The sequence below is a fragment of the Phycomyces blakesleeanus genome (assembly GCF_001638985.1).
Source record: "Phycomyces blakesleeanus NRRL 1555(-) unplaced genomic scaffold PHYBLscaffold_22, whole genome shotgun sequence".
In the NCBI taxonomy this organism is placed as follows: domain Eukaryota; kingdom Fungi; phylum Mucoromycota; class Mucoromycetes; order Mucorales; family Phycomycetaceae; genus Phycomyces; species Phycomyces blakesleeanus.
In genome coordinates this window covers 37,265-63,559 of record NW_017265155.1, presented here as the reverse complement: position 1 = coordinate 63,559, position 26,295 = coordinate 37,265, and the positions used below count along the sequence as shown (strand labels likewise).

General features: G+C 35.3%; 6 protein-coding genes across 6 annotated transcripts; 3 read left to right on the top strand and 3 right to left on the bottom strand.

Moving 5' to 3' along the window:
- Nucleotides 1–2,480: 2,480 nt before the first annotated feature.
- PHYBLDRAFT_188358 (hypothetical protein) lies at nt 2,481–3,507 on the top strand. Its single transcript, XM_018439489.1, has one exon. The coding sequence runs from the start codon at nt 2,493–2,495 to the stop codon at nt 3,426–3,428; it is 936 nt and encodes a 311-aa protein (XP_018287169.1). The 5' UTR covers nt 2,481–2,492; the 3' UTR covers nt 3,429–3,507.
- Nucleotides 3,508–3,739: 232 nt separating this feature from the next.
- PHYBLDRAFT_66903 (hypothetical protein) lies at nt 3,740–6,246 on the bottom strand (the record flags this gene model as incomplete). The annotated part of the gene is given in 10 exon segments (XM_018441704.1): nt 3,740–3,774; nt 3,827–4,309; nt 4,376–4,642; nt 4,756–4,853; nt 5,369–5,387; nt 5,599–5,637; nt 5,819–5,852; nt 5,950–6,035; nt 6,170–6,204; nt 6,224–6,246. The coding sequence occupies 10 exon segments, from the start codon at nt 6,244–6,246 to the stop codon at nt 3,740–3,742; spliced, it is 1,119 nt and encodes a 372-aa protein (XP_018287168.1).
- Nucleotides 6,247–11,157: 4,911 nt separating this feature from the next.
- Nucleotides 11,158–12,897, top strand: PHYBLDRAFT_127023 (hypothetical protein; the record flags this gene model as incomplete). The annotated part of the gene is made up of 6 exons (XM_018429141.1): nt 11,158–11,210; nt 11,283–11,656; nt 11,742–11,801; nt 11,904–12,590; nt 12,667–12,767; nt 12,841–12,897. Coding segments are annotated over exons 2-6 (1,068 nt in total), but the record flags the coding sequence as incomplete, so codon positions are not given.
- Nucleotides 12,898–15,625: 2,728 nt separating this feature from the next.
- PHYBLDRAFT_172379 (hypothetical protein) lies at nt 15,626–19,847 on the bottom strand (the record flags this gene model as incomplete). Its single annotated transcript, XM_018436788.1, has 6 exons — nt 15,626–17,538; nt 17,921–17,955; nt 18,210–18,352; nt 19,411–19,417; nt 19,492–19,588; nt 19,748–19,847. 6 exons carry the CDS (start codon nt 19,845–19,847, stop codon nt 15,626–15,628), a joined length of 2,295 nt encoding a protein of 764 aa, XP_018287166.1.
- A 1,948-nt stretch (nt 19,848–21,795) lies between these two features.
- Nucleotides 21,796–23,034, bottom strand: PHYBLDRAFT_149526 (hypothetical protein; the record flags this gene model as incomplete). The annotated part of the gene is made up of 1 exon (XM_018432289.1): nt 21,796–23,034. One exon carries the CDS (start codon nt 23,032–23,034, stop codon nt 21,796–21,798), a length of 1,239 nt encoding a protein of 412 aa, XP_018287165.1.
- Nucleotides 23,035–24,100: 1,066 nt separating this feature from the next.
- PHYBLDRAFT_116559 (hypothetical protein) lies at nt 24,101–25,658 on the top strand (the record flags this gene model as incomplete). Its single annotated transcript, XM_018428525.1, has 5 exons — nt 24,101–24,146; nt 24,232–24,815; nt 24,901–25,158; nt 25,244–25,312; nt 25,419–25,658. The coding sequence occupies 5 exons, from the start codon at nt 24,101–24,103 to the stop codon at nt 25,656–25,658; spliced, it is 1,197 nt and encodes a 398-aa protein (XP_018287164.1).
- Between the last annotated feature and the right edge of the window lie 637 nt (nt 25,659–26,295).

The window sequence follows — 26,295 nt, the reverse complement described above, 5'->3', positions numbered from 1 at the left end:
AGTCTAAAGAGCCGAAAGAATCATCCAAAGAATCTAAAGAGGCCAAAGACGATACAAAAGACACGATAGATATGGAATCAGACGAAGACGAACCTGTAACCAAACCAGGACCAAAAGATATTGTCGTGTTTCAGTGTGGACATGCTTACCATCGTCAGTGTATAGAACTACAACTTGGGACAGACCATCATGTATGCACAGAGTGTCACAACGGTACATCAAAAGGGAAAAGTCAACCAAAAAATGACAAGGCCAAAGGGAAAGAAAGAGCAACCTAATTAAGCCAAGACTGCCTGACAACATACCAAATCTATTATATATAAAATGACATACCATCCACAAATAGCTTTCACCATTTGATAAATAGGAGCTTTGTCATCGCCCTTTTTTCTTTTTTCTTTTAGTAAATTATACATGTCCTATTCCACTCCTATCCCCGTTCAAAATATCATTATGCATACACTTGCTCTTTTTCTTTTCTTTTTTTAACAGATGTGAAACTAAAGGTATTCTTTGAAACAAAAGTCATCACAGCACTACTTTTTTTCATGGAGTACTATTATTAAAGTCTTAATTAAGATATAGTAATTATATGTATGTAATAGACCGTCATAGTATAGAAGGTACTTCGAATATGTTGTAATTAGCAAAATTCAATGTCATGTTGGTAATGGATTAGTAACCCCCGGACAAATATTGTGGGTCTTGGAGGGTGGGACAACCCCATTTGACTAACCGCACAGGTACCTTACTTCACCTGCCAATTTCTCTATTATAAATAACAAATACCAAATATCCAACGCTTTCCCCCCTTTTTTCTTTATCCAACTAGAATCCTCAAAATACGCCATGACAGTATCCAAGTCAGAATTTCCTCTTGGCTACTTTTATGTTATATCCAAAATGAATAACCTGGCTATGGATATCCGGGACCCGTCTGTGATCCCTAATGTAAGTGCTTGTCTTCAATTAACGGAGAAAATATAATATGTCCACATACGTATCCATAGTGCTGATATTGTCTCCATTGATATTGTTCTTATTATTAATTTTACTTGTAGGCCAGAGCAAAGATTGTGATGATGCCAAAGAAGACGACTGCTATTGAAAAAGACACTCAACTCTGGATCCACCAAGATGGTGATTCTTCTAGACAAAATAGTTGAAACTTATGATTTGCTTTCCTAATACAGCTTGTTTCAGGCTTCTTGACCAATAAAATGACAGGCCTCGTTCTTGATATTAATATAGCAGAATCATTTCTTGGTAAGAAACAAAAGCGAGACTGGAGAGTACGAAGATATATCTAAAACTTGGTTGGGCACCGGCATGGTTGTTGTATCTTGTGTTTGAGATTCATTTGCTTATTCACGCAAGCATATTCATATTTCATAAGCTTATATTCTCTTTTGAAAATTACACACACACACACATATATATATATATAATAGCTGTATTTACTGGAGAATGTCGTATGTACCTGGATAATATGAAAGAAAAAGAAGCAGTACGTATCTAGCCGGGACATAAAAAATCAATCAGGATAATTTAGCAATACAGATGGGCTGACTCTATTTTCTGGTACCACATTACACTCGTAGGCAAACGACCAACGATTTGGATATGACGCCGAATTTGGATACATTTATTCACTAAGTGACCCCAGCATGGTCTTGGATATTCGTCACGAAGAAGATCTTCCTGACGCACGTCTGATGATATATAAGCGTAAACCAGTTGAGAATTCCATCAACCAACTCTGGTCCATTGAGCTCAGTGATCCTCCAAGAAAAGTTGATCCCGATGATAAAAGTGAAGATGACAGCAAACGTGCTAGAATGAGAGCTTGGTTTGGAAATTGGCGTGGTTGGGGAGATCGTAAGAAGGCGCTTTTAATAGAAGAGGATTTGCATGAAGCTCACAAGAAGATATACAAGGAAAAAAGGGCTAAAACAAGGTAGATCTGTTTATGATATAGTAAAACCTTAATTCTGACAATGTGTTTAGTTATGAGCTTTTGGCCGGAGCAGCCGCATTTGAAGCTGTAAATTCTTGGGAGAAAAAACAGAAGGAGGAAGGCAAAGAAGTCCACAGCAAATTAGCGAAACAACTCATTGCCAGTGTTGCCGCTGCAGAGGTAACACTATTGCCAAAAATGGATCAAATTTTGATAGTATAGATATTAATATATATATATATATTTCTACCATAGCTTGTCAAGCTATTTAACGAGCGTGGCTCTGTCGATGATAAAAATGATGACAGTTTTAAGCGTGAAGCAAAGAAAACTTTAATGAAACGCATGGCTATGGCTGCAGCCATCAACTACTTTGAATCAAAGCATGGCATTTAACAAAAAATAAAGCATTTTTAAATGGCCGCTAGCTGGCACCCCTCCCTTCTCCAACAAGCCACTTACAAGTTCATACAAACAAAATTTAGAAGAGCGGTTTCGATACAACCGACACGCCCCTTCACATCTGACAATTGCAATGGAAAAATCATTTGCAGGTCTCTTGCGGAACTCACGATTGGCGACCTATGACCGTCGTCTTGCGCAAGTGTACACAACACCAAAAAAATGCAAGCAAATTGGTGATTGGGGCCTGAAGCGCAACTTGCCAACTGTTATCCGCACACCTTACGTTACGATTGGCGACCTTGACACAGCTGAGCACCAAACACCATGGCAATCAGGACAGAGCCAGGTTTTGTTTGTAAAGCGCTGGAAGGAGAATTTCCCCAACTCAACTAAGCCTGCACCACGACGCGAAGAGCCCGAACACAATGTTGCTCTTATGTCCTCTTCCGAATTCAAGCGATTCCTCAAGAAGGTGTCTAAGAACAAAGACGATTTCAAAGAGAAGTTGGACCGAAAGGAGGTTGTTCCCGAGCAGCTTTACGAATTCTTCAACGTCACTTTCAACGAGACACCCTCTTCGACCACTGTTGGACCTACTTACAGCGACTATGAGCATGGTTGGGACTACCCCGTTGAGGGACGTATTCTCAATGCAGATAAACAGGGCCATGTTGTGGGTATTGCTGGTGTGACAGCTCTTCTTACCAAGCGTAACTCGATTGGCTTGAGACCAAATAGCGAACGTCGTATCCGCACTTTCTACGTTGAGAAGGCAGGATTTGATGAGCAGGGCAAACCTATGGTGATTGTAAACATAAACCACTCATCATCATCCGCTATCCCAAGTCTTCTTTCACCAGACGGTTTCGCAAGATATAATGAGGGTCGTGGTAGCAGCTTATTCGGATCTATGGCTGCTGATGACATGTTCAGCACAAAGCCTCACGAGCAGGCTCGCACCCAAGATGATGATAGTAAAGTTAGCGCTAATCCCCAACACACCCAACTTATGAGAAGAATTTACGGTTTGTTGGAACCCGTCGAATCTGCAGATAAAAAAGAGTAGACTGAAGATTCCCGACACTTGTATCTTATTTTAATACATCAATAAAGAAAAACAGAAGCAAAAGACAATAGAATTAAATAATTTTTTATATATATTCTCTGGATTGATCTGTCAGAATAAACGTATTCCAGCGACCTGCACAACAATCGATCGCTTTTGATTTTGTAGATGGGATCCATTGACAAAACACATTATTAATCGTGCCTATATTTGGATGTCCAAGCTGTCCATAGTTGTCTGAAATTTATTCAAAAGCAAGTTAATTTTTTTTGTTAGTGAGGCTTGTAAGTCCTTGCATAAATGCAATATACTTAACTAGTTCCACATATCCAAACCTTTCCTTCATCTGCAGCCAAATGTCGTTTAGTAATCAAGAAATATTTTAATGTATTGCTTACCATCTAATACAACTGTGTGGGAAGAACCACAGACAGATTTTATTGCATTGACTTGCACTTCGACGCCATTCTCCATAAATACTCCCAGTCCTACAGTGCTGTCATCACAATCATCCGCTTCTTCCTCCCCCCAACCTAATCGGCCATCTTTTCTTAAGCCAAATGTGTACACTTCGCCCGAGAGGATTACAACCGAGTGGAATGGACTACAGCTTACACTCCCGTCTGTTGTTCCATAAGGATTGCCTAGACCGCAGAAAAAGTCGATAGGAAAAGGCATTTCGATGTTGGTACTCTGTTGATAATCCAAACCCAGCTGCGAGAACCTGTTGCTGCCCAAGGCGTATATTGGATCATATCCAGCAGAATAGAATAATATATGGCTAAAAGAAGCAGCAATATCATGGACACGATTTGGTATATCCATAATACTATGAACAAGGTTGTCTTTTAAGCCTGTATAGCATGTAACTTTGCCACACTCTAAGTAAATATATACCAGCATTGTAAGTCTCAACTTTTACGACAGGCAGCGACCCTTGATATTACCTGTAAGCACATAAATAGCCTGCCGACCTTGACAGTACACTGCTTTTTTTACATTTACTGCCAGTTGTCTCAAAGGCATGCTTTCTCCCGAGAATCCATAACAATACCACGCATTTTTATTTTCATCTACCAGACCCAAGATCTCATTTGGATCTCCAAATATGCATGTGGGTTTCTTTGTTTGCCATTCCTCCAAGTTAATTGCTGGCTTGAATCCCCAAATCTCCAATCGCTCATCATCTATTTGAATGTTTATAAGAATCTGTCCTAAAAAAGAAAGAAAATAGTGTTTCCTTTTTCTTTCCTTTTTATATTTATACATGTTCATTACTTGCCTGTCAAAATAAAAGTGGATTCCCATGTTGCTAATAGTAATTGCTTTACATGACCAATTTTTTGACTCAATGTAGTTTTCAGAGCCTTGTCATTAGGATTTGTTTGCTGAAACGCGTTAAATCCAAAAGAAAACATGTACAGCCTATTTATTTATTTTTACTATATTTTATGATTTATTGTTATATTATTAACATTTAATTGAATACTTTATTAATGATTTAAAAAATAAATAAATTATTGAACACGGTGTTATAAAATATTCACAATGCACATAGTATCATCTATCAAGATGGGGTATTTTGTTTGAAATACGAAGCTTAAATGTTTTTGTAAGATAAACAGGAAATGACCAGGTGTTTTTTTTTTGGCAAATAATTTAATATAAAATAGTAGCAATATCAGTAAGTGACATTTGACCAAAAGTACGCTTGTGAGTGTGGTGATTTCGTTATATAATCTTTTGTAAATGAAGTTTGTTTCGACACTGATTAACTATAAAGAATTTTAGTCTGAAAGATTACGAAAGTACTAGTTTTTTCTGATAGACTTTTTTTTTTATTTCATTATTTTTTCTTTAAGAAAAAAAAAGTACTATACTAGTCGGCTGTACGGCTGCGATAATCGCCCTTGCCAGCTCATATCTCTGATCTAGTATACCTTTCTCCTCCCTTTTTATCTTATGTTAGGAAATTTCAGGCGTAAAGATGATTAAGCTTAATGGACTAATTTATGATATATGTATAAGGTTTAAAAAAAAGCTACACTCATATTTGTGGTTTAAAAAGTAGGCTATACTCTGAATAGAAGTTCACAATATTTACTCGATATAGTAGATACGTTATATTCAGGTTTCTGAATATCTCATTTGAAGAGATTTTCATATTTACTATATACAAAACAAAACTCATAGGGGCTATATATATTATCTATATTATGCATAAATTGCAGTTTTTTTATTATTATTATTAATAGAGCATCATAGAGATACAATATATTCATTCAAAACAGCATAGATAAAAGATGAATAAAATATGCTAGGGAAAAAATGTGAGCCCTGGTGTTGTTTCCATTTCTTTTTTCTTGGCAGCCACAAATTAAGACATTTACCAACACTGTCTAATGCAGTGTATTCCGGTATTAACTTGGTATAATATAGGAATATTGAAAGCTATAATATTCGTGAAATCTTACCTGCTGGTTCAATGCTGTATTATACAATAAGAGCTTTCAGTATTTACATTAATATTAGCCTTTGAAAAAAATTGCCTTAAATTCACGCGTGATACTAAGCCAAAATATGGTAAGCTAGGACTAACTATGAGAGCTATTGGCTCACATTAATTTCCCAAGAGAAAAAGGAAAGATCACCATGTGTATTTCTATAAAAATATTTCCTAGGAAAAAAACAAGTACTGCTTAACCAATACTAAAAAATATATATTTACAGAATATAATTACCTTTATCACGTTTGCCTTTATTTTCTCCAAACTTCCTGTAAGATACATATATACAATATTTTTAAATATAGTGGCATTTTTAACTAGCTCTTTGGAACTGTCTTCTACGGTTTCCAAGTCGTCTGGATAGTATAAGTCAATAATTATAAATAAAACAGAGCAGACTATTAGTACTTAAATATTATTTGGTCTTCTTTCAAGAATACTCTTTTCCCAGACTAATAGCATATTTGATTCAATAAGATAAAATAAATAAACCGTGTTTCTCATATATACGAGTTATTATATTTAGAAGGCGAAGATGCTAGGTGGTATGTTATTGCGAAGCTTACCTTAATTGAGACGGTAAACTGCCTCATCATCCCTCCGCCAAGATTATATAGTATCACAAAGACTTTGTGACGAAATTTGTAATACTAAAGCAATATCCAGGTTTGGGAGACAAAACGATGCCAGAGTTACAATCGAAACGCGTTCTTGTTTGAGTGTTAAGCGGAATGATTTCAAAAGCTGAACTCAACATTCTAAAAAATGACAACTATTGGAATAGTTGACTACAAAAAGGTATTTAGTGGATAGACCTGGCTAAACTATTCCGGTTACTACATCTCCACATCCAAATGCTAATTTTCTAATAAACAGAAGAATGGTGGGTCAATTTGAGCTAGAGCTAGAGCTAGAGCTAGAGCTAACATGAGACATACAGTTAAATACTAGATTAGAATAAAATAGAGAACAGTGATCATATGAACAAAGATACATCGGATAGAGAGTACTTCTTAGCCAACGTGTGATTTGAAAGTTTACAGAAAGGTACAAAAAAATGACACGCCATTATAACGGAGAAGGTTGGAAATGTTTTCATATCATTGCGCGGAGCTGCGTTTGGACCGATAATCTTGTCTTTTATTGTTTATCGAAGACTCGGTAAGCTATGATGCACAGGTCAACTGTCTATACAAAGGCTATCAAGTTTTGGTTCCAGAAATTAAATTATGAGTACAGTACTAGTACTTTCCAAGATAATGATGCAAGCTGTATTACTTGAACGTATACATACGACGTAGAAGGTCCGATGAAGAATACAAAAGATTTTGTCTACTGTAAATCGTAAAGTCTTGATTGTATTCCCGCAGAGAAAATATAGCATACTCTAAAACCCATCAGATGAATAATGTTTACTAGCAATATTGAGGTCTCCGTTGCTTAAGTTTCTTGAGAATAAAAGTATTTTTTTTAAAAGGCTATATGTACGCCCCAAAAGTACAATTTATAGAAGTAAAGACACAACAAAAGCTCATGGAGGACAAAGTACTGGTTAAGTATTTTTTATTTATTTTTTAACTCATCAATTTTCCAAGAGAAATTAAGGTTTTGGTTTATTTTGTTATCCTTTTTTTTAGTATAAAAATAAAGAAGGCGTCCAAGCTAATAAAAACTAAATGTTAAATAAAAGTATATTACTAGCTTGTATTGTCATAGTGTAGTGTAAATGGTTTATTGAAACTGTCTCGAATTATTGTTCCAGACGATTCAATGTCCCTAATAAGGATTATAAAACGTTTTTGCTAGGGTTATCAGAAGACATAATCCGATACAGAGAGAATATTAAAATAAAATAAAAAGACATTAACAAACAACGAAGAGGGTGACTAAATAATACATTTTCTGTATTATATTATGCTAAGAAAAATAAGCTTTTCTTGTTACTATTTTACTTTTAGTTAGTTACTTAAAATCTGATTACAGTTTTTTTTAATAGCTTGATATATTTAATTTAGCATATTTTTTTTCCAAGTATATATCTTGACGCTTTTATATAAAGTGAACGAATAAGAGAATACTTTTAAACAAGACGTTTGTATATTTTGAGTTGCAACACTTGAGTATATTCCATAACGTAAACTTTAACTAGAATCTTGCAAGTTGGAATTTTCTTTACAACAAATTTCTTGTCTTATATTTTAATGGTTGAGAATCTCCATTTTTGGAAATGAATTGCAATGAAAGGCTGGAATATAACCTCCCGAATAATAGGGGGTGAGGACCTGCAATTTGTTACTATGGAAACCAAATGGGCCAAAACAAACGAGAAAAAACAAGGACCCATACACACAATAAATAATAATAATAATAATAATAATAATAATAATAATAATAATAATAATAATAATAATAATAATAATAATAATAATAATAAATTCATCGTAATAACAATAAAGAATAAGAAAATACTCTGTAACATATGACGTTATTATTTTTATCGATCCAGGTTACAGTCTGTAACCGGACTCTTGATTTTTTGGACTTGGCGATCGTAAGAGCAAATACGTCATTATTTGTAAAAGGGTATCGAGGATGACAATAAAAATGGAAAATTATTCCACACCCTTGGTTTAACTGTCACACTTCAAAAAAAAAGAGGGGAAAATCTTTAAATTCAGTAACCGTAACTACAACTTGTAAATACAAAAGAAGTTTTGAAAGGAAGAAGATATTTGCAATTTATAAAGATTCTGTTGAGAAACATGAAGCCAGAGCCTAGTTTGCTTTTTGATTTTCTTCGTAAGAATATCCAGTTACACATTATATTATTTTCATAGGTTAATTGGATCCAAATTTAAGTTTGTGACAATGATAAGGTTAGCCAGTAGAATATACCAAGTCTATTGATATTATACTATATTATTTATACAAAAATAATATATACATATATAAAATGGGCCTAGGGAATTAGCCACAAGTCTGCAGAAGAATACACTAAAAATCCCTTCTTGACAAAGCAATGTATAAGTATATGTAGATATAGCGTCTACAATCAATAATATATGCAAGACATTGAGGATTACGCAGGAGTTATGAGAAATATATTGGCCACTATATCAATATATCTTTTTGCTTAATATTGCTATTGATGGAACGGTCTGCTTTGGTCTCCCTAAAGCCATTATTTCTATAATAATTAGAGCTATATTTTGGTAACAGGAATTTTGTAGATTGGATGGCCAGTTAGTACAACAATGTGTAATTGAGTTCATCTTTTGCTTCTGGTATAACCATTGCTGATACTGATATTTTCTAGTAAAAACAAATAAATAGAAGGATCCCGAGAATTAAGATTTTTTATATATGAAGATAGGAAGCAAAATATTTTAAGCGAAAAAAAAGAAGAATTCTTTAGGTCGCTCATATTAAGTCATTATTGACCCAAAATCTGGTACTTTTGAGAAACTCAATAAATTTAGAAGTATTGGTTGTAGGGATATTAATTCAGATAGACACCGCACGGGCTTGGGGAACAAAATAAATAAATAAATAGAACATTAAATAAACTCAATCTATATTTGGCTTCAGTATATTTTGTAGTCATAATATTCAAAAACAAATTCTATGGCAAGTATTTGAATGTATAGGTGCAAAAGGTGCTTGATAAATCAATACATATAAGTTATGTACATATACGTGTATAATCTAGATAACCACAATGCCTTTCACACTAATCTATACCAAATCTTTGCTATCTTGAGATTATCCCGCACCCCGATACACACACGAAAATCACTTCCAAATATAGTATTGTTTTGTCATTTCCTTTATATACATATATGTATTGTATTTTTTATATATGTATATGTACATATATACATAGCTGATATTGACAGATCTAGGATTATATTTTTTCACTGTCTTTAATCTGTGCTATATACGCAATAATTCGATATTCAAGGTTGTCTAGTTCATATGTAAACAAGTGATATACATTAAAGGGATTCTGGGGTTGACGGTTTAGGAGAAGATCAAAAGTAAACTTTTCTACCGTTAAATCTTATATCCTTAAAATATTTTACTGTATGGAACTGCTGTTATATATACACACATATGTACGTATGTGTATGTGTATGTGTATAGGTGTATTTTACATAACTTTGATGTATACTGTTAGTGACTATAGGTAGATATTTACATAAAGACGCATTATTAAAATATTGTCTTATTTATATTATATATATATATTCAACACCTTGGCCTGTCAATAAAAAAAAAGTATAATACTCTAAATTGTTTAGAGTTTACATAAGCCTAGTAACCATATTAGGGACATCGATCAGGAAAGCCGATTATTGATCCACAGAAATTAGCACATACGCACGCACACACACACACACACACTCTCTCTCTCTCTCTATCTTGGTAAACAAATATGTCAATGCATTTTAATATATATACATCTGGTGTATGACTTCATACCAACGATCCTTGAAACGTGTCTCGATAAGGATACGCGTTAATCAGTGACACTGTCACTACAGAATCTCTAAGCCTAAAAAAAAAGACAGTTTTGATACGTTTACTTGTGCATATGGTTATTGCCCAATAGTTGTAGCGTCTATATAGTTTGTTTGGTGTATAATACTAGCCATGATGTTCAACAACTTGTATGAATTGTTCAGCAAAGATTGAAATTCATCGAAACTTTATTCCAATGAAGTATAAGGAGAAGAAATCCTATTCGAGGAGCGTCCAAAGCATGGCCAATACCATTCTTCAAATCGCAGAATCACTAATAAATCTTCGATGAGCGGGAATTATTATGTACTTTTACAATCCCCTTTTAAGCTAGCTCATTCTCCATTACCAACATTGGCAGCAAAAAAGAAACCGACAGTCTAGGTTTGCGTAGGTCATAATTAATGTGATTTAAAGGATTTAACTGAAATCCAACGGATGAAATATATAAATATGTATATATCCTTGAAAAAAGACGAGTCTCGATTTGGACAACAATGGATATTAACCGTGGTACAGAAACCATGCTTTTATTAACTATTCAGCAACATATTTATGATGATTTTCTTTTATTTTTATTTTTATATACATATATTTTAATTACGGGTTGGGATGCAGTCTACAGCTAAAAGTATAAATAGCCAGCTCTTGTTATTTTACCATCTTCTTTAGTTATCTTAATTAGTATTCAACACTCTTGGCCAATCTTACCTACATTCACACAAACCTCTACACTCAAGTCTCTCACTATAAAGTATGTTTTGTCTAATAATGAACAAACAGAAGAAGAAGAAGAAGAAGAAAAAACACATATTAACAAAAGCAGAGGTTCCATTTATATTTATATTTCAATTCTCAAGACTCACGAACAAACCACCAAAAAAAAAGAAAATCCCATATAAACGGGTATTCATCTTGGAGACTCGATTATTCGATATTTTTATTTTTGTTATTATAATTCTGTTTATAAGAGAGAAATCTTTCAGTCAACAAAATCAATATAATTGATATAAGAAATCCACGATTTTTTTCTGAATGTCAAGACCTTTGAATTCCCAGTCTTTTATCAGAGAAGACTCCTCAACCATCACTAGTCTTGAAGAATGCGGACGGCAAGAAGTCAAGGAATTTTTGGATTACTGTCAGTTATCCCAATATTTGGAATGCTTCTTATCGGAAGGATTCGATACTCTTGGATCCGTACGTTAAATACACACACACAAATTATATTAAGTAATCGGCTTTAATTTTTTCTTTAAAAAATTTCTATGATCGATTCCTATAGGTGTATGAGATTATGGAAGAAGACATGATAGTTATGGGTGTCAAGCGTGGCCACAGAAGAGTAAATATTTTATTATTATTTTTATTTACAAAGTCAGCTATGAATTGGATGTTTAATTGATAGGACATTGAACCGAATTTCATGATATTTTTTTTTATATAGCTTATCCAAAGAGAGATTGCAACTGCAAAAGGAATACCGCTTGACCAACCGCTTATAATCAACTCCATTAAGACCCGTCATCCCATAGGTTACACAGTAAATCGAAACTCTTCATCTAAGATGGTTCTAGATGGTTCTATAGGCTCAATTCTCAAACCAAACCTGCCTGTTAAAGTGGAATTGAATAACGAAAATACCAGCAGTTCAAGTTCTTCGTCAAATATCAATAGTGGATATGGATCAATGTCTTCTACTCAAAAATCACGTATGCCGAATATGATGATTTCGCAAGAAAATATGATCGAGGATGACGGACCTTCCAAACGGGCTCATGATTCATTACCCCGCGTTTCCGATCCTACGCGAGGAAGCAGTGTCTCTTCAAATGATGAGGACTCGACATGTGCCGGCGATTCTCAGCCTCCAAAGCGTACATACCGCAGACACCCTCGCCAGGACAAGAATGCTCCCGTAAAACCTCCATCGGCATACATCATGTTTTCCAATCATGCACGCACCGAACTCAAGGATCAAAATCTTACCTTTTCTGAACTGGCCAAGATTGTAGGAGACAGATGGAAAAATTTGAGTTTCGCGGAAAAACAAGAGTATGAACGTACAGCAATGCGAGCAAAGGACGAATACTCTGCCCAGTTTGACAGGTATCGCAGAACCCCGGAGTATAAGGTACACAAGGGTGTGTATGAGAGTCCCAGGAGTAGTAGTTCCTCAGGGTTAAATGCCTCTTGTTAACTCCAAACAGAGCCACCAAGAGTATCTCAAAGAGTTTAAGAGTGCCCAATTTGCTGTGAGTCGTATGGTCAGCCGTACCAGAAAGCGATCGAAGCCAGAATCTCCAAACAGGTAAGTGAATATACAAAAAAAAAATGCATAATTATGCATATTTGGTTGTGTGTATTAATGTATTACCAAATAGTATGGCAGACTGTAGCTCAAATGGAGCGAGTAATGAAAACGGGAGCTCTGCTAGTGGATCTGGTGAATTTTTTGGTGACAAATACTCTAATGACACACAGCAAGATGGGGATATCGATGAAGACAGCAAAGAAATCAACAAATCTTTAAAGTCTAGTAGTAACTGGAAGCAGCGTAAATATGAATCGAGACACAGGGACTCTACAACGTCTTCTAGTTCCAACCATCCTTTCGAGCTCTATCAGCTCCAACAGCATCATGGTCATTTCAGAGATATGGGGTCTAACACTTCAAGTGTCTCAGGTGTGTATAACATCGGTCCAAGATCCGAATACTATCATACTGAAGGTCCTTATGGATCTTATCCTCCTGAACCGTATAATTCATATAAAACTCTCGAGATAGAGAAAAACTGCCCGTCTCCATCTCAGACCAATATCGCACGTTCGTCCCAAGTATCTCTGCCTCAAATAGAGTTGCCACCAAACACACCCTTAGTTACCAGTAAAGAGATAAAGCCAACCCAAAAACCTGAAAATGTCGAGGCCCAAGGACTTCCTTGGATAAATAGTCAGGAGTCCCCACTTTCTCCTCATCGACCAAATTTGAGAAGAATTCAGCCTTATAATAAGTCCATCGAGTCTACCAGATCCGCGGAAAACGATAATCAGTGGAAGGCGATCGCAGCACCCCCTCTTCGATCACCTTCACCCTCACCTTCGCCTTCGGTCTCTGTTAATAAAATTGTTGTTGGTCAAGAGAGAGGAGATGATGAGAGAGAAGTCCAGTGGGTTGAACGTCCTTTGGTACCATTGCTATATTCTCCAATTCTTCCACCTCCCACCCAAGCAGCACAACATAAGCACGATTCAGACCAGGATGAGAAGCAGCCTAGACGACGAATGGCTACACGCAGCTCTAAAACTAATCCCGGCAGTCGCTTTTATTAACAGATCATCTGTATCTGTCACCTCACCTCACCTCTCCTTTCTTTTCTTTTCTTCTTCTTTTCTTCTTAATTTCTATGTTAAACTTATATGTTCCCTATCATTTGCAAGAAAGCTTGCTTGATTTTATCTTTACTTATTTAGCTTTTCAGAAACAATACCCCTAGCACAAAAAATAGGTGTGTAACTTACATTCATATTTATTAATTTTCTCATCGTCCCACTCATCACTTGAAAGCTTGCAATATTCTTTTATTTTTACAACTCCAAAAAAGAAATAAGTGAATATTGATCTATGTATTATGCCCATGATCTATATGCCAAAAAAATATGCTGAAAATATTCTTAAGACTTTCCTATTTATATTCATCAGACTGTTTAAAAGTGTATTTGAAATTTGAGAATGCTGTTTTAATCCAAAATAACAATAATAATTAATATTTTAAAAAAAAAATTAAAAAAGTAAAGTCTATAAAGTCTATAAAGCTATAATTACAGCGGTTCGTTCTTTGTTACATGGCATTAGTATAAAAAGTTAACCTTGTAATCCTCTATTGAATAGAGAAAATATCCCAAGTTTGTTCAGGGCATTTAATGCTTTAAAATTCACGATTAGAAACAAACGAACAAAGACTGAAGAGTGAGACTATGCATATATATTTCTTAATACCCTATTCTTTTGCGTAAATGCATAAAATCTATACGATTGTAATGCTACAATAGCAGACTATTTGTTTTTTTGGAAGATATATTATATAAGCAATAAGCAATAAAGCTAAAGTTTACTAACTAGGTAATAGAAGATATGTTACACGTCTGAAAATTGCTGTGTTACTTTGTAGCTTAAATTTTACTTTAGGTAATATATATTCATAAAATAACAAGAGCGATGCTCACAATTTCAAAAGCTATACGTATATATATATATATATCTGTACGCTTAAATGAAACATACTATATAGTTTATCCTGGGAAGCATATATATGCTATAATAAAAAAGTGGCGATTCCGATGGCGATTTTGATTTTTTTTTCAAAATCGTCATTGGTGTTGCCATTTTTATTCCATAGTGTTAGAAAAGAGGATGAAGAAAATTACCAATAGAAAAAAGAAAAAAAAAAGAACTTGAGGCAGTGTAATTTCTTTAATGCCTTTTTATTATATATCTAAAATTTAGCCTTATCTTTTATTTTCTTGGCTTTATTCAGTTGTTGATGTGTCTAACGTTTTCATTTAATGACACGCGTGGTGAAATAGCACTCTATAATAATATGCTAGCAACAAGAATCCAAAACCATTTTATTAAAGCCTGTATGAATAGCAGGCAATACGTTATATTAATTAGGGTATAATTGATATCCAATTCAGTATTTAAATAATCTTCTATCAATTTCTTGTAATGAAGCATTTTCTTTGGTAATATTATAGGAATACTGGTGGAATAGATATTAAACATATTAATCTTCAGAACCTTTAATAATTTGACACTTTTTATATAAAATAAAAGACAAAGAGAAAATGGTTTGGAGAATTGAAAGCAAGATTGCATTAAAAGACAAAATCTAAGAGCCATTAGTGTTTGGTAGCAAATTCTCCTTTACGGTTAAGCTTAAACTGTAGGTGATATTCAGGCCAAGTCTGTCGTTTTATTCACTATCGTAAACTAATAAGCGGCTCAACATATATTCTTTACTCAAACTTTCAGTCCAAATCATGAACAGACAAACAAACCAGCAAAAGTAATTTTATTTCAAAATACGAGATTTCCAAGCACTAAACTAGGTCCATGGCATTTTATATTTTATGAGATTAACGTAGTATCTCTTCGTCTTTCCCCTCCTAGTTTAGTGCAAAGTTAGCCACATAGCCACATTTTATCCTGGTGTAGCCATAGATAAATTTCAACTTCCAGTCTGTCTTGTTGTGACACTTGGGATCGTATTTCCACTTGTTTAAGTTTATCTTTTCTGTTCTGGGATTGGGAACGTATGTGTTTAAAAACAATTCTTTGTTGTCTTCAAAATTCATAAAGAATTCCTCGGCATTTTTGGATGCAGCCTTTGGAAGTGGTCTCATACTGGAATTCAATGAGTAAAGCCAATCATAGTGCACTTTGAATGACGAACTTTCAAAAGATATTGGTAACGTTTCAACGCTGTCGTCGTTCTTTGGAGGAATATCATCAACTGGTCGAGTGATCAGCGTAATATTGATATTATGACCATTTATCGGGTTGTCTTTTATAATAAAAGGTACGCTGACAAAGCGTAACAAGTTGAAACGTGTGTATGACATGTCGATAAAATGGCATCCTTGTGTAGAATTAAATTTTCCGAATACCTTTGTGCGGTGCAAATACAGCGTGTTCAAGTCTCTGCATTGAAATGATAGGTAGCGGAGTACATCTGATGTAATTTCTGAACGAGTAGCAGTAAATGACTGCAGGGAACGTCTTTTTGTTCTTTTCAGAGCTTTGGGATTAATTTCAATCTTGGCAAAACGCAAATCAAGTGTTTTCAAGAAATTCCTTTTGTCAAGAAGATCATCGAGATTGAAAGGCTGGAACGGACAAGATAGTTTTAGATGCACCAAATTGTAGAATGTATCCTTTCTTTTTATTAGTAATGTTGTGATGATTAACACTTCTGGACACAAAACACACAAGTCTTTGAGGGACCCAGATAATCGAGACGAGCACATATACCTAAACAATTTGTTTAAGGCGCTCAACGGCTTGCTGAGATTTCCAAAGAGATTTCGTTGAAATATGTAAATGTATATGCGCTCCAAGGGTGGTTTAAAACAATTGATCATGTCATAATAAAGCAGGTATTCTTTGGGAAGGTAGTTTTTATCTCCAAGGTATAGTGCCTTTAGATGTTGAAACGGATGAGTCAGGCTTTGGAGTAGAGATATTATATTGTTTCTTTGTTTTTCTGACTCGAGTTCATCGCTTATTGTTGAGAAGTTAAATGATTCGAGATTAGGGTATTTCTTAGCGAAATAGTAGAGCCACTGATGATCTGTTTTGCTGGATATCATTCTGAAAAGCTTTATCTTATTAGCCGGTGATACTTCTCCCATACGCTGAATCTCGGTGCCGGAAATACTTAATAAGCGAGAGCTTAGTTCTAGATGAGTGAGATGTACCAAACGTGTGTGAATGAGTTCAAATTCGCTCAGTCTGAATATTTGGTTTATACAACTTTCGTAATGAACACTGTTGATAAGTTGCAATCGCGTCAACATAGATAGATTGCATATTATGCCTAGAAAAGGATTGTCTACTTCTACATGGATTGTGCGATATAAAAGTATATCCACCCGTAGTTCAGTCAATGACCTCCAAAGGAGCCAATCTGTCTCTCTTTCAAAAAGATTCGAGCTGCAACAAAGTTTCTGTATCCAGACAGATTTTACGTTTGGAAATGTTCTTTGTAAAGTACCCAATTGTTGAACTGATAAGTTTCTACAGTCGCTCAAAGTCAGAGATCTTAATAGGGTTCCAGTGTATTGCTTTATGGATTCTGAGTCAACCAATTCTTCCCAAGAGTTATAAATGGCACCGATAGATCCGAGAGTCAAGTCATAGTGCATGGATTCTTGAAAAGGTCCCTTCCAAGCTCTGCAGACAAAGCAACACGAGTCTCTGTCTTTTAAGGGAAGGAACAGAGAGATATTGAGGATTACTTCTGGAGGAAGCTTTGACAAAAGCATACTGACGAATAGAGATGGGTGGCTTTGTGTAAAAACTAGTGAGGATAATATTTTATAGCCTTTACTTTTATTAAATCGTTTAATAATAAAAAATAGTACCATGTATGATAGATATACAATTGACAGTCATTATTTGTGAATTAAAGCCAATATACATATGATATATAGACTTTGTAGATAAATTGGTATAATCAATCGAGTAAAGTGGCTTACACCAATTACAATGCTTTTGAGCAATAAAACATTGGTTTATCTATAGTTATATTCGACTAAAGCAGTGTATAGTAAATTATCAAAATGGCTTGCACTCCATAAACTTTATTTGTTAATCTACTTTATTTTGTAGTATTCTGCACATGCACAAATTGTATATATATATATAATATAGCCTTTTAATATGATATGAGCCTCACTCACTGATCAAGGGCTCCACCTGAAGAAGAAGAATCGCCCTAAATATATAGTAGCCAATTAGTTCAGGTTTATGTTATTGTGAGTTCAAACAAATTGGAATCTTAATGTTCGCTCCAAGCATTTTTTTTTGTAAAAAAATAAATAAAAATAGCAAAAGTATAGAAGGGAGAGCGACACCTTGTGCAAGATAAATTTGATCCATTTAATCATCTGGAGGCTTAACATGATGAATATTTCCTAACTTTATTGGGCTCAAATCCTCGATGTGAGGACCCAACAGTGCCATTCTTACCTCCAATTCCCATATATTAAAGGGGTTTCAGTAGTCCTTTGAGCTTCTAAGCTTAAGCTTTGAGCTTTGAGCTTTAAAGCAGTAGCCAATAATACGTAAGAGTTACTGAGTGCTTTTGAGTACCCTAAATGCTTCTTTTGGTTCTATTAGGCATTGTGATAATAGGATTTAAGTTTAAAGTAGTATTAAAAGAGACAAAGATATTTGCATCAAGTATATATTAAATTTCCAAAAAAAAAATCAAATTTAAGCAAGGATGTATTAGGGGATTTCAACAGTCATTCAAGCTTTTAAACTCAAAAGCTTAAGTTTAAAAGATTGAATGACTGTTGAGATCCCCCTATTAAATTAGAAAAGATAGTAAGCTTAGAGTAATTTTGAAACCAAGGTCTTTTAGTGACAATAACGTTAATCTCAAAGATATTCTTGTTAGACAATTATTAAAAGAAATTAGACAAAAGTAAAAGCAAATTGGCTTATTTTATGTATTTTATATTTTCTCTTGGTTCCATACATTCATAAGAATCAATATCTTATATAGGTTCAGTTATAGAAAATAGCCGATTATAAAATACATCTATTTGATAAAGAGGTATAGGTTGCTTTGCTTTGCTTTGCTTTGCTTTGCTTTGCTTTGCTTTGCTTTGGTTGGTTCGCCGAGAAATACCATATCCACTTTTTTGGCAAATTTTTCATTTAATTGGATGAGTTTACTGTATCTTACAAAGAAAATAAAGTAAACAGGTATTTGAGATTAACGTTAACCGTAGATTAGATCTTTTGCGATAGTCTTGAACTTTTGATACACCTTTAATCTATTGTAATATAATGTTATGAGACTTGGTAGGTTCACATGTGTTCTTTAAGTTAAAAGTGCTCTACATTAGAGAGAGAAAATAGTTCCAGAAGGACACGGTATGCGACGAGAACTGGCAAGTTGTAGGACAATACCAATAGCAACAATAGCAAGAAAAAAGAAGAAAAAATGAATTTTCCAAACTGGCTATTATCGGGTATTCCCAAGATGGCATTTTATAGGGCAGTAGATTAATTCAATAAAGTAGTCAATGATTTATTAATATGTTCTATACTGCGAATTGGGGGGGGGGGGGGGGGGGGGGGTAGATGAATATGAAAATACTTTGCATTAATCTCATAAACATGGTAGCACAATAGTGAAATATTGAATACAGGTCTTTACTTTTGAACTTTAATAGCAAAGAAAGAAAGAAAAACTTGAAATTGAAACACATATACATTTATGTATCTGTGTGAGAATTACTTGTTTCTGTTACAAAAAGCCACTCGGAAATAGCTTATAAATACAACCCCTTTTCGCTCTTGCTTCCTTTCTTCTTTTCTTTTATTAACGCATATCCCTATTATATTATGTATTTTGCTAAAGTTATATATTGGGTAGGATGCCAAGCTGCGTCACTTATGTTGTGTGGTACCGCTTTATGGATTATAATATTCATATTGATATGTTCTTTACCGTATTATGGTTCAGGGTTAACTAGTTGAGTATGGATACCTACCACTGATACAAATACGGTAGAGTATCTGTGTCGTGTATCGTGTCTCAATTATGTATTTGCGATTCTGAAAGGGTTTAATAAATATCAAATTAATTGACATGATTATACAAGGCTTTCATTCATTCATTAAAGAATAAGAATATAGAAAAAAAAATTACAGTTGAATTTGAGTAGGCCTACTATTTCAAACTTGATATAATTCTAATAGCCTATAAGTATTAGCCAGGTTAATTTATTTTTCGATATAAAGGGTCTGGTTAAACTAGCCAGTGCTATTTTATATAAGCAATTTCTTTTTATGCAAACTAAAGACTAATCTACTAAAAGCCAAATACATAAATGAAGGACTCTTCTTTATTTTACTTTAATAAATCAAAAAACAGACCAATTAGTACATATTAAAAAAAATCAAAATTTGAAAATATAGGGTCTAAATTACTCTAAATCAATATTAAGTTTTTTTATTTTCCTTTTTCTTCCTACAACCAAGACTTACATATATATATATACTGGAGTAGTGTATTCAATTATTAACGATTTATACATTCATAAAAGAGCAAGAATTTGAGTCATTGTCTCTGTGCGTCTTTGTGGCTAAAGTAGATTAAGCTCTTCAAAGGATACACAAAGAGTATGTTTTATAAAAGAAAATCGACATTATTTCTCTATCTAAAATAGGTTTTATTAAAAAGAATATATATATATATTGTGCATCTTGCAGACCACAAATCAAGAAAGTCCTAGTCGGGGTGAACAATCAATCATTGAATCGTCGTTTAATTTGAGATACACCTTGGAATTAAAGCCGGCATTTTGATTTGAATGCTTTGAATATATATATATATATGTGTGTGTGTGTGTATGTGTGCGTCAGTGTGTTAGTAAATGTTAGTGTGTGAGTGTGTGCATGCGTGTGAGTTTACCAGGATTATGTTAGTTAGTTCTACTTTATTCTCATCCCATGATTCTATACAACGTTGCTTACTATGCATATATACCATTTACTTTATAAGGTGTTATGTGCACTGTGTATTATGAAAGCTGTATATATATAAAAATTATACATATAAAATAGTTAATATGAAACACTTCTTTACTTGAACTGTTGCTAGTAATACATTAGCCATGAATTACCATTATAAACAACAGGAGGTTATTATAATTATTGATTTCTCAAGAATAAAATAAAATAAAATAGAATCCAAAAACTCTTTTTTTTGTGTGTGTGTGTGCGTGTTTTCATGTGATAAGGCGGGTGGACTGTACAACAAGCTTGACTCATGAGGTGCTGATATTTCGTCAATAGTGTGTATATAGGTGTGTTAGTATTAGTGTGTTAGTATTAGTGTATTGGTGTATTGGTATATTATAAGCACTAAGTTTATCCGGACCCATCAAATATGCTTATGCTGGACCCCCACAAGCCTCATAGTCTCCCTTTCCCGCAATCCTATTGTCTTTCTCTCCTGACGACAAGGAGAGGAAGAGGTGATTAATTAGACTAACATACATGAAGCATACTAAAAACAATAATATAGACAGACGAATAGAAATAGCATGGTCACGAGACAAAAGGTGCATAGAAGAAGAAAGGACAATTGAATTGAATTGAATTGAATTGAATTGAATTGAACTTGGTATTGAATTTGGATTATATTAAAATGAAATGAAATGAAAATGAAAGTAGCCAAAAAAAGATAAAGTGCGATAAAGCATAGTGAAAATAAGAATAACGATAATTAGAAATGAGTTGAGCTGCACATACAACCTTGTTTGTTTTTTATGTGCAACACTAATTATTTCATTATTGCCTTATTGCCTTATTGCCTTATTGCCTTTGCTTGATTGTTGGTTTGTTGGTTTGTTTGTTAAAGTATGATTGTAGAAAATATATTCACAGCATGTGGGTAAAATAAAGAAAATCAATGAGATAATATATATATGTGTGTGTGTGAAATAAAATAAAATAAAATAAAGGTAGATAGACAGATAAAGACATATATAAATATATATATATATATAAATAAAATAAAGAAAGATCGGGTTATTTACACGGCAAGGCGACAAGGAGTAGGGCCTTCATGGGCGCTATCAAGAACAGCATGCTCATCGGTCGGTTCGACATCGATATTTTCAATCTGGGTGCCAAGCTTAGGGATCCTAACGTATGCATCTGTGCCCCAGCCATCCATTGTTACCACATTGATCTCACCTCCCCAGTATTCTGCATAAGCTCTGCTCATTGGAAGCCCAATTCCAAGAGGTACATCATGACTGTGCTCTGCAACAGATCCAGTGTGTTGAGGTATATGTTTGAAGTTTCCAAAGATTTGATTCCGGACACCATAGGACCACAGGCTTTTGTAAACTTCAGGAAGAATTCCTCCGCCCCTGTCCGAGATTCTAAAGAACACGTCGGTCGAGTTTGAACACACGGTGACTTTAATGGGTGGATAAGATCCGGCTGCGTTGGAATGGTGTTTGATTGTATGACGGACGGCATTGGACAAGAGTTGGTACAAGATGTATTGGATCTGTTCGGATACATAGGTAAACTCAGTATCTTTGGAATCTTTTTCACCTTCGCCCACAATCACCTGTGGGACTTTTGATTGTTCTGGATAGTGCTCCATCACAAGAGCCTTGCAAGTCTCGAGGGTGGCGTGGGCTGAGCAACTGCTGAAGATTGAGATGGGTATCTCGGTTCCAACATGAGACATGACAAGATGTTGTTCGGCAAGCACTCGGCGAGAGATACGCGCCTTTAGGGTAGAGTTCATAAAGGCATCGAGCCGTTGTGAGGATATATGATCAAGGCACTCGGATATTCCCAGCGCCAATCGGGGTATGACCACCCGATGGTCTTCCAGGGTGCCTCTGAGGACCCCGCAAAAATCCTCGTTCTCCGCAAGTGTGGTGATAGGCGGCACCGTGCGCAACCGCTCAAAAGACTTCCAGTAGAGGTCGTACACATCCTGAATAAAGGGGTTCGTACCAACAATAAACGGCAGGTTCTGGAACTCTCGGATACGGTGAGATAGTCTGATAGGCAACTCGGTGCGGACATAATTGGCTGAAGCAAGAATACGTTTTGTATTCCGGTGTCGCTCGTAGAAGATGAGTTGCCTCAGTGTAATGGGTGTTGCCTTTTGATGCACATGGCCATCGAGGACCTTGTTTCTGTAGAAATGTTGAACAGAACCAGCGTACCGAGGTAGAGACTCTGGGACCAGATCCGTTTTTACAAGTGAGGCGAGATTATTTCGCAATGGAGTAAATGGTCGCATGAGAAACAGGGTTTTTTTTTGAATTTTTTTTTGAATTTTTTTTTTCTTAAAAGTTGATCCTAGAAAAGAATATACAATGAGGTACAAAATCGAAAGGCCAAAAGCGGAATCAGGCAATTCAAAAAAAAAAAAGATTCAAAAGATATTGATATTAATATTATTCTTAATAGCAGTAATAATAATACTAATAGTAATAGTGAGTCAGTGGTTAATATTGGTGATAATATTAAGATAAGAAAAAAATCAAATTAAATTAAAAAGAACAAAATTTCGTCTGGCCATACTTTATTTTACAGCATTCTTTTATTTATTTATTTATTTATTTATTTATGATATTATATAATATTATATGTAATTATATATATATATATATTTGTCTTATGGCTTTCCGGGTCACATCCCTTGAAGTTAACTAGCTCTGTGCTCTGTGCTGTTTCTAATTCTCTTTTTGGGTATTCAAAGGAACATCAAGGGGTGGGGAGTGGGGTGGAGTTGGAGTTGGAGAGGGTAGACAGTTGCACCTCAAAACATGGTCACGTATCGGAAGAGACCCTACCCCTCATCTTGACACGCGCCCCCTCATGCGAAACCTGGGCAACCGTCAGTAGAGAACTTTGTTTCCTGGTCTGATATTCTTCCATTTATCAAGCATGATTGGGCCATTCGGGTGAGCTGGCAATCAATTTCCTTCCAAATAATTCAGGTCAGCTCATGAGTGCCAAAAAAAACAGCCTTTCTAGTAACAGTACCTGGCATCAAACCACTGTACCTCTTGCCCCTCTTTCTTTCTTCTTGACTTCTTGTCAATATATCTGCCTTTCTTCTCCCTCTATCTCTTTTTCTGACCCAACTTTGTCTCTTATCTCTATCTCTTAAAAACAATGTCAAACAGTAAGAGTTTCATACGAAAATCAAATCAAACCTAACCAATAATAACCTTTTGTGTGTGTGGTGTTTCTAGATCTACGCATCGTGTGCGTCGTAAGTGTCATTAGCCTAATGACATGCTCTTTCTCATTCAACCCTCTAAATGCACATATGCACTCGTTTCTTATATTTATTTTAGATGGTAGGGTTACCTGCCAGAGGCAAGACATATATTTCCCAAAAAGGTTCGTTGAGATATCCCAAAGAAAGATTCAACAAGGTTTATCTGTTTCTGACTCTGACCTTCATGTGTGTCACGGTCTTTGGCAGTTTGCCGATACTTGACCTGGCTCAGTATCAAGACAAAGGTGTTCAATGTGGGAAACTATCGTCGTAAGCTTCATGGGGCCAACATGCCACATACATTTTTTGACCCACACAACTGCATTGGCGAGCAACATCGTCGGGAGGCTGCAGCAGCAGCAATGGAAGATATGATCCGGTGGTTTAATGAAGAGCAGGGCGTGGTGGCTATCTATGATGCCACGAACAGCACGATTGCTCGTCGAAAATGGCTGCACGAATCGCTCTCCAAACAAGACATTAAGGTTCTGTTTATCGAGAGCATCTGCCAGGACGAATCTCTGATCATTGCAAATATCAAGGAGGTCAAGCTGTCTTCGCCAGATTATGCTAACGTGGATCCCGAAGATGCAGCCATTGATTTCCGGGCCCGTATCGACCATTACAAGGAGCAGTATGAGACCATTACGGAGGAAAACTATACGTATATCAAACTTATCAACGTCGGCTCTCAGACGATCATTAACATGATCCAGGTCTATCTTGAGTCACGGATTGTGTATTACCTGATGAATCTGCATATTGCTCCCCGCAAGATATACTTTAGTAGAGTAGGTTTTGGAAGATACTAACTATTAATAGCCATGTAGATCCGCTTACTTATCAATGTTATTATTGTGTTCATTATGATAATAGCATGGTGAGTCTCAATTTAATGTACAAGGCAAGATTGGTGGAGATTCGTTCTTGTCACCCAGAGGAGAGCTCTATGCGGCAAAGCTGCCGGGTTTGATTAGTGATAACCTGGGTGGTAAGCCTTTGACGGTATGGACCTCCACCATGAACCGCACCATTCAGACTGCTGCTGGTTTGCCATACCCAAAAATGCAGTGGAAGGCATTAGACGAACTGGATTCTGGATTGTGTGATGGAATGACTTATGAAGAAATCGAGGTAAGATATATATATTGTACTTTAAAGTAAATCAACCTCTTAACCTGTGAGTAACCAATTGTGATTGTTTTCTGATTCTATTTAGCAAAAATACCCAGAGGATTACGCCAATCGTGATGAAGACAAGTTTAATTATAGATACCGTGGTGGAGAGGTAAGAAAAGACAATAAATATAAAAAAAAAAGACATTTGTGCGAAATTATGCGTGGGTAACACGAGCATGCAGTCTTTTTTACTCACTGTTTTCTTTCTTTAATAGTCCTACAGAGACGTCGTACTGCGACTGGAGCCGATTATCATGGAGTTGGAGCGCCACGAGAATATTTTGATTGTTGGGCACCAGGCCATCCTACGATGCATTTATGCGTACTTTATGAATTATGACCAAGACGACCTGCCATATCTCAAGATCCCTCTTCACACCGTCATTGAGTTTACGCCAAAGGCCTATGGCTGTGAAGAGAAGCGCTACAAAGGTAAATCAAATAAGATTTATTGAGATCAATTTGCAGCACACAGATAGCTTTGTGCAATAATCAGAATAGCACAATTGAACTGACCTCCGCCATTCTTGTTTTATATTTTTATATATTTATTTTATATATAATGTTGCGCAGTCGATATTGAGGCAGTTGATACCCATCGCCCCAAACCAGTCAAGGCAAAGGCTGTAGTCAAGCCTACCGCCACAGGTGTCCCAAATAAACCTAAATCAGTTCCTGGGGCAAGTGGAGAGATCGTCAAGGACCCAGTCTCGATTCTTCCCCTAAAGAACCATAAGGATAAAGAAATCCCTAATGGGACGGCGATCAATGGGACTACCAATGGTATTAATGGTAGCCATAGTCATACTAATGGTGTTACTCCTGAAGCAGCCATAGCAGGACTTCATCTTAGTGACCCACCAAAAGCACGCGAAAGACTTATTCCCTCAACAACCAAAGTATAAAAAAAAAATACACAAAAAAAAAACAAACAAACAAAAAATCACTGCCAGCCCATAAGAGAATAACCCCCCAAACCTCCCCCATCCAAACAACAATATAAATAAATAATTAAATAAATAAAGCATTATAATCATTATATATCCAAGATATCATTTCGAGATTTCTTTCTTTTTTTTTGTGCTTCTGTAC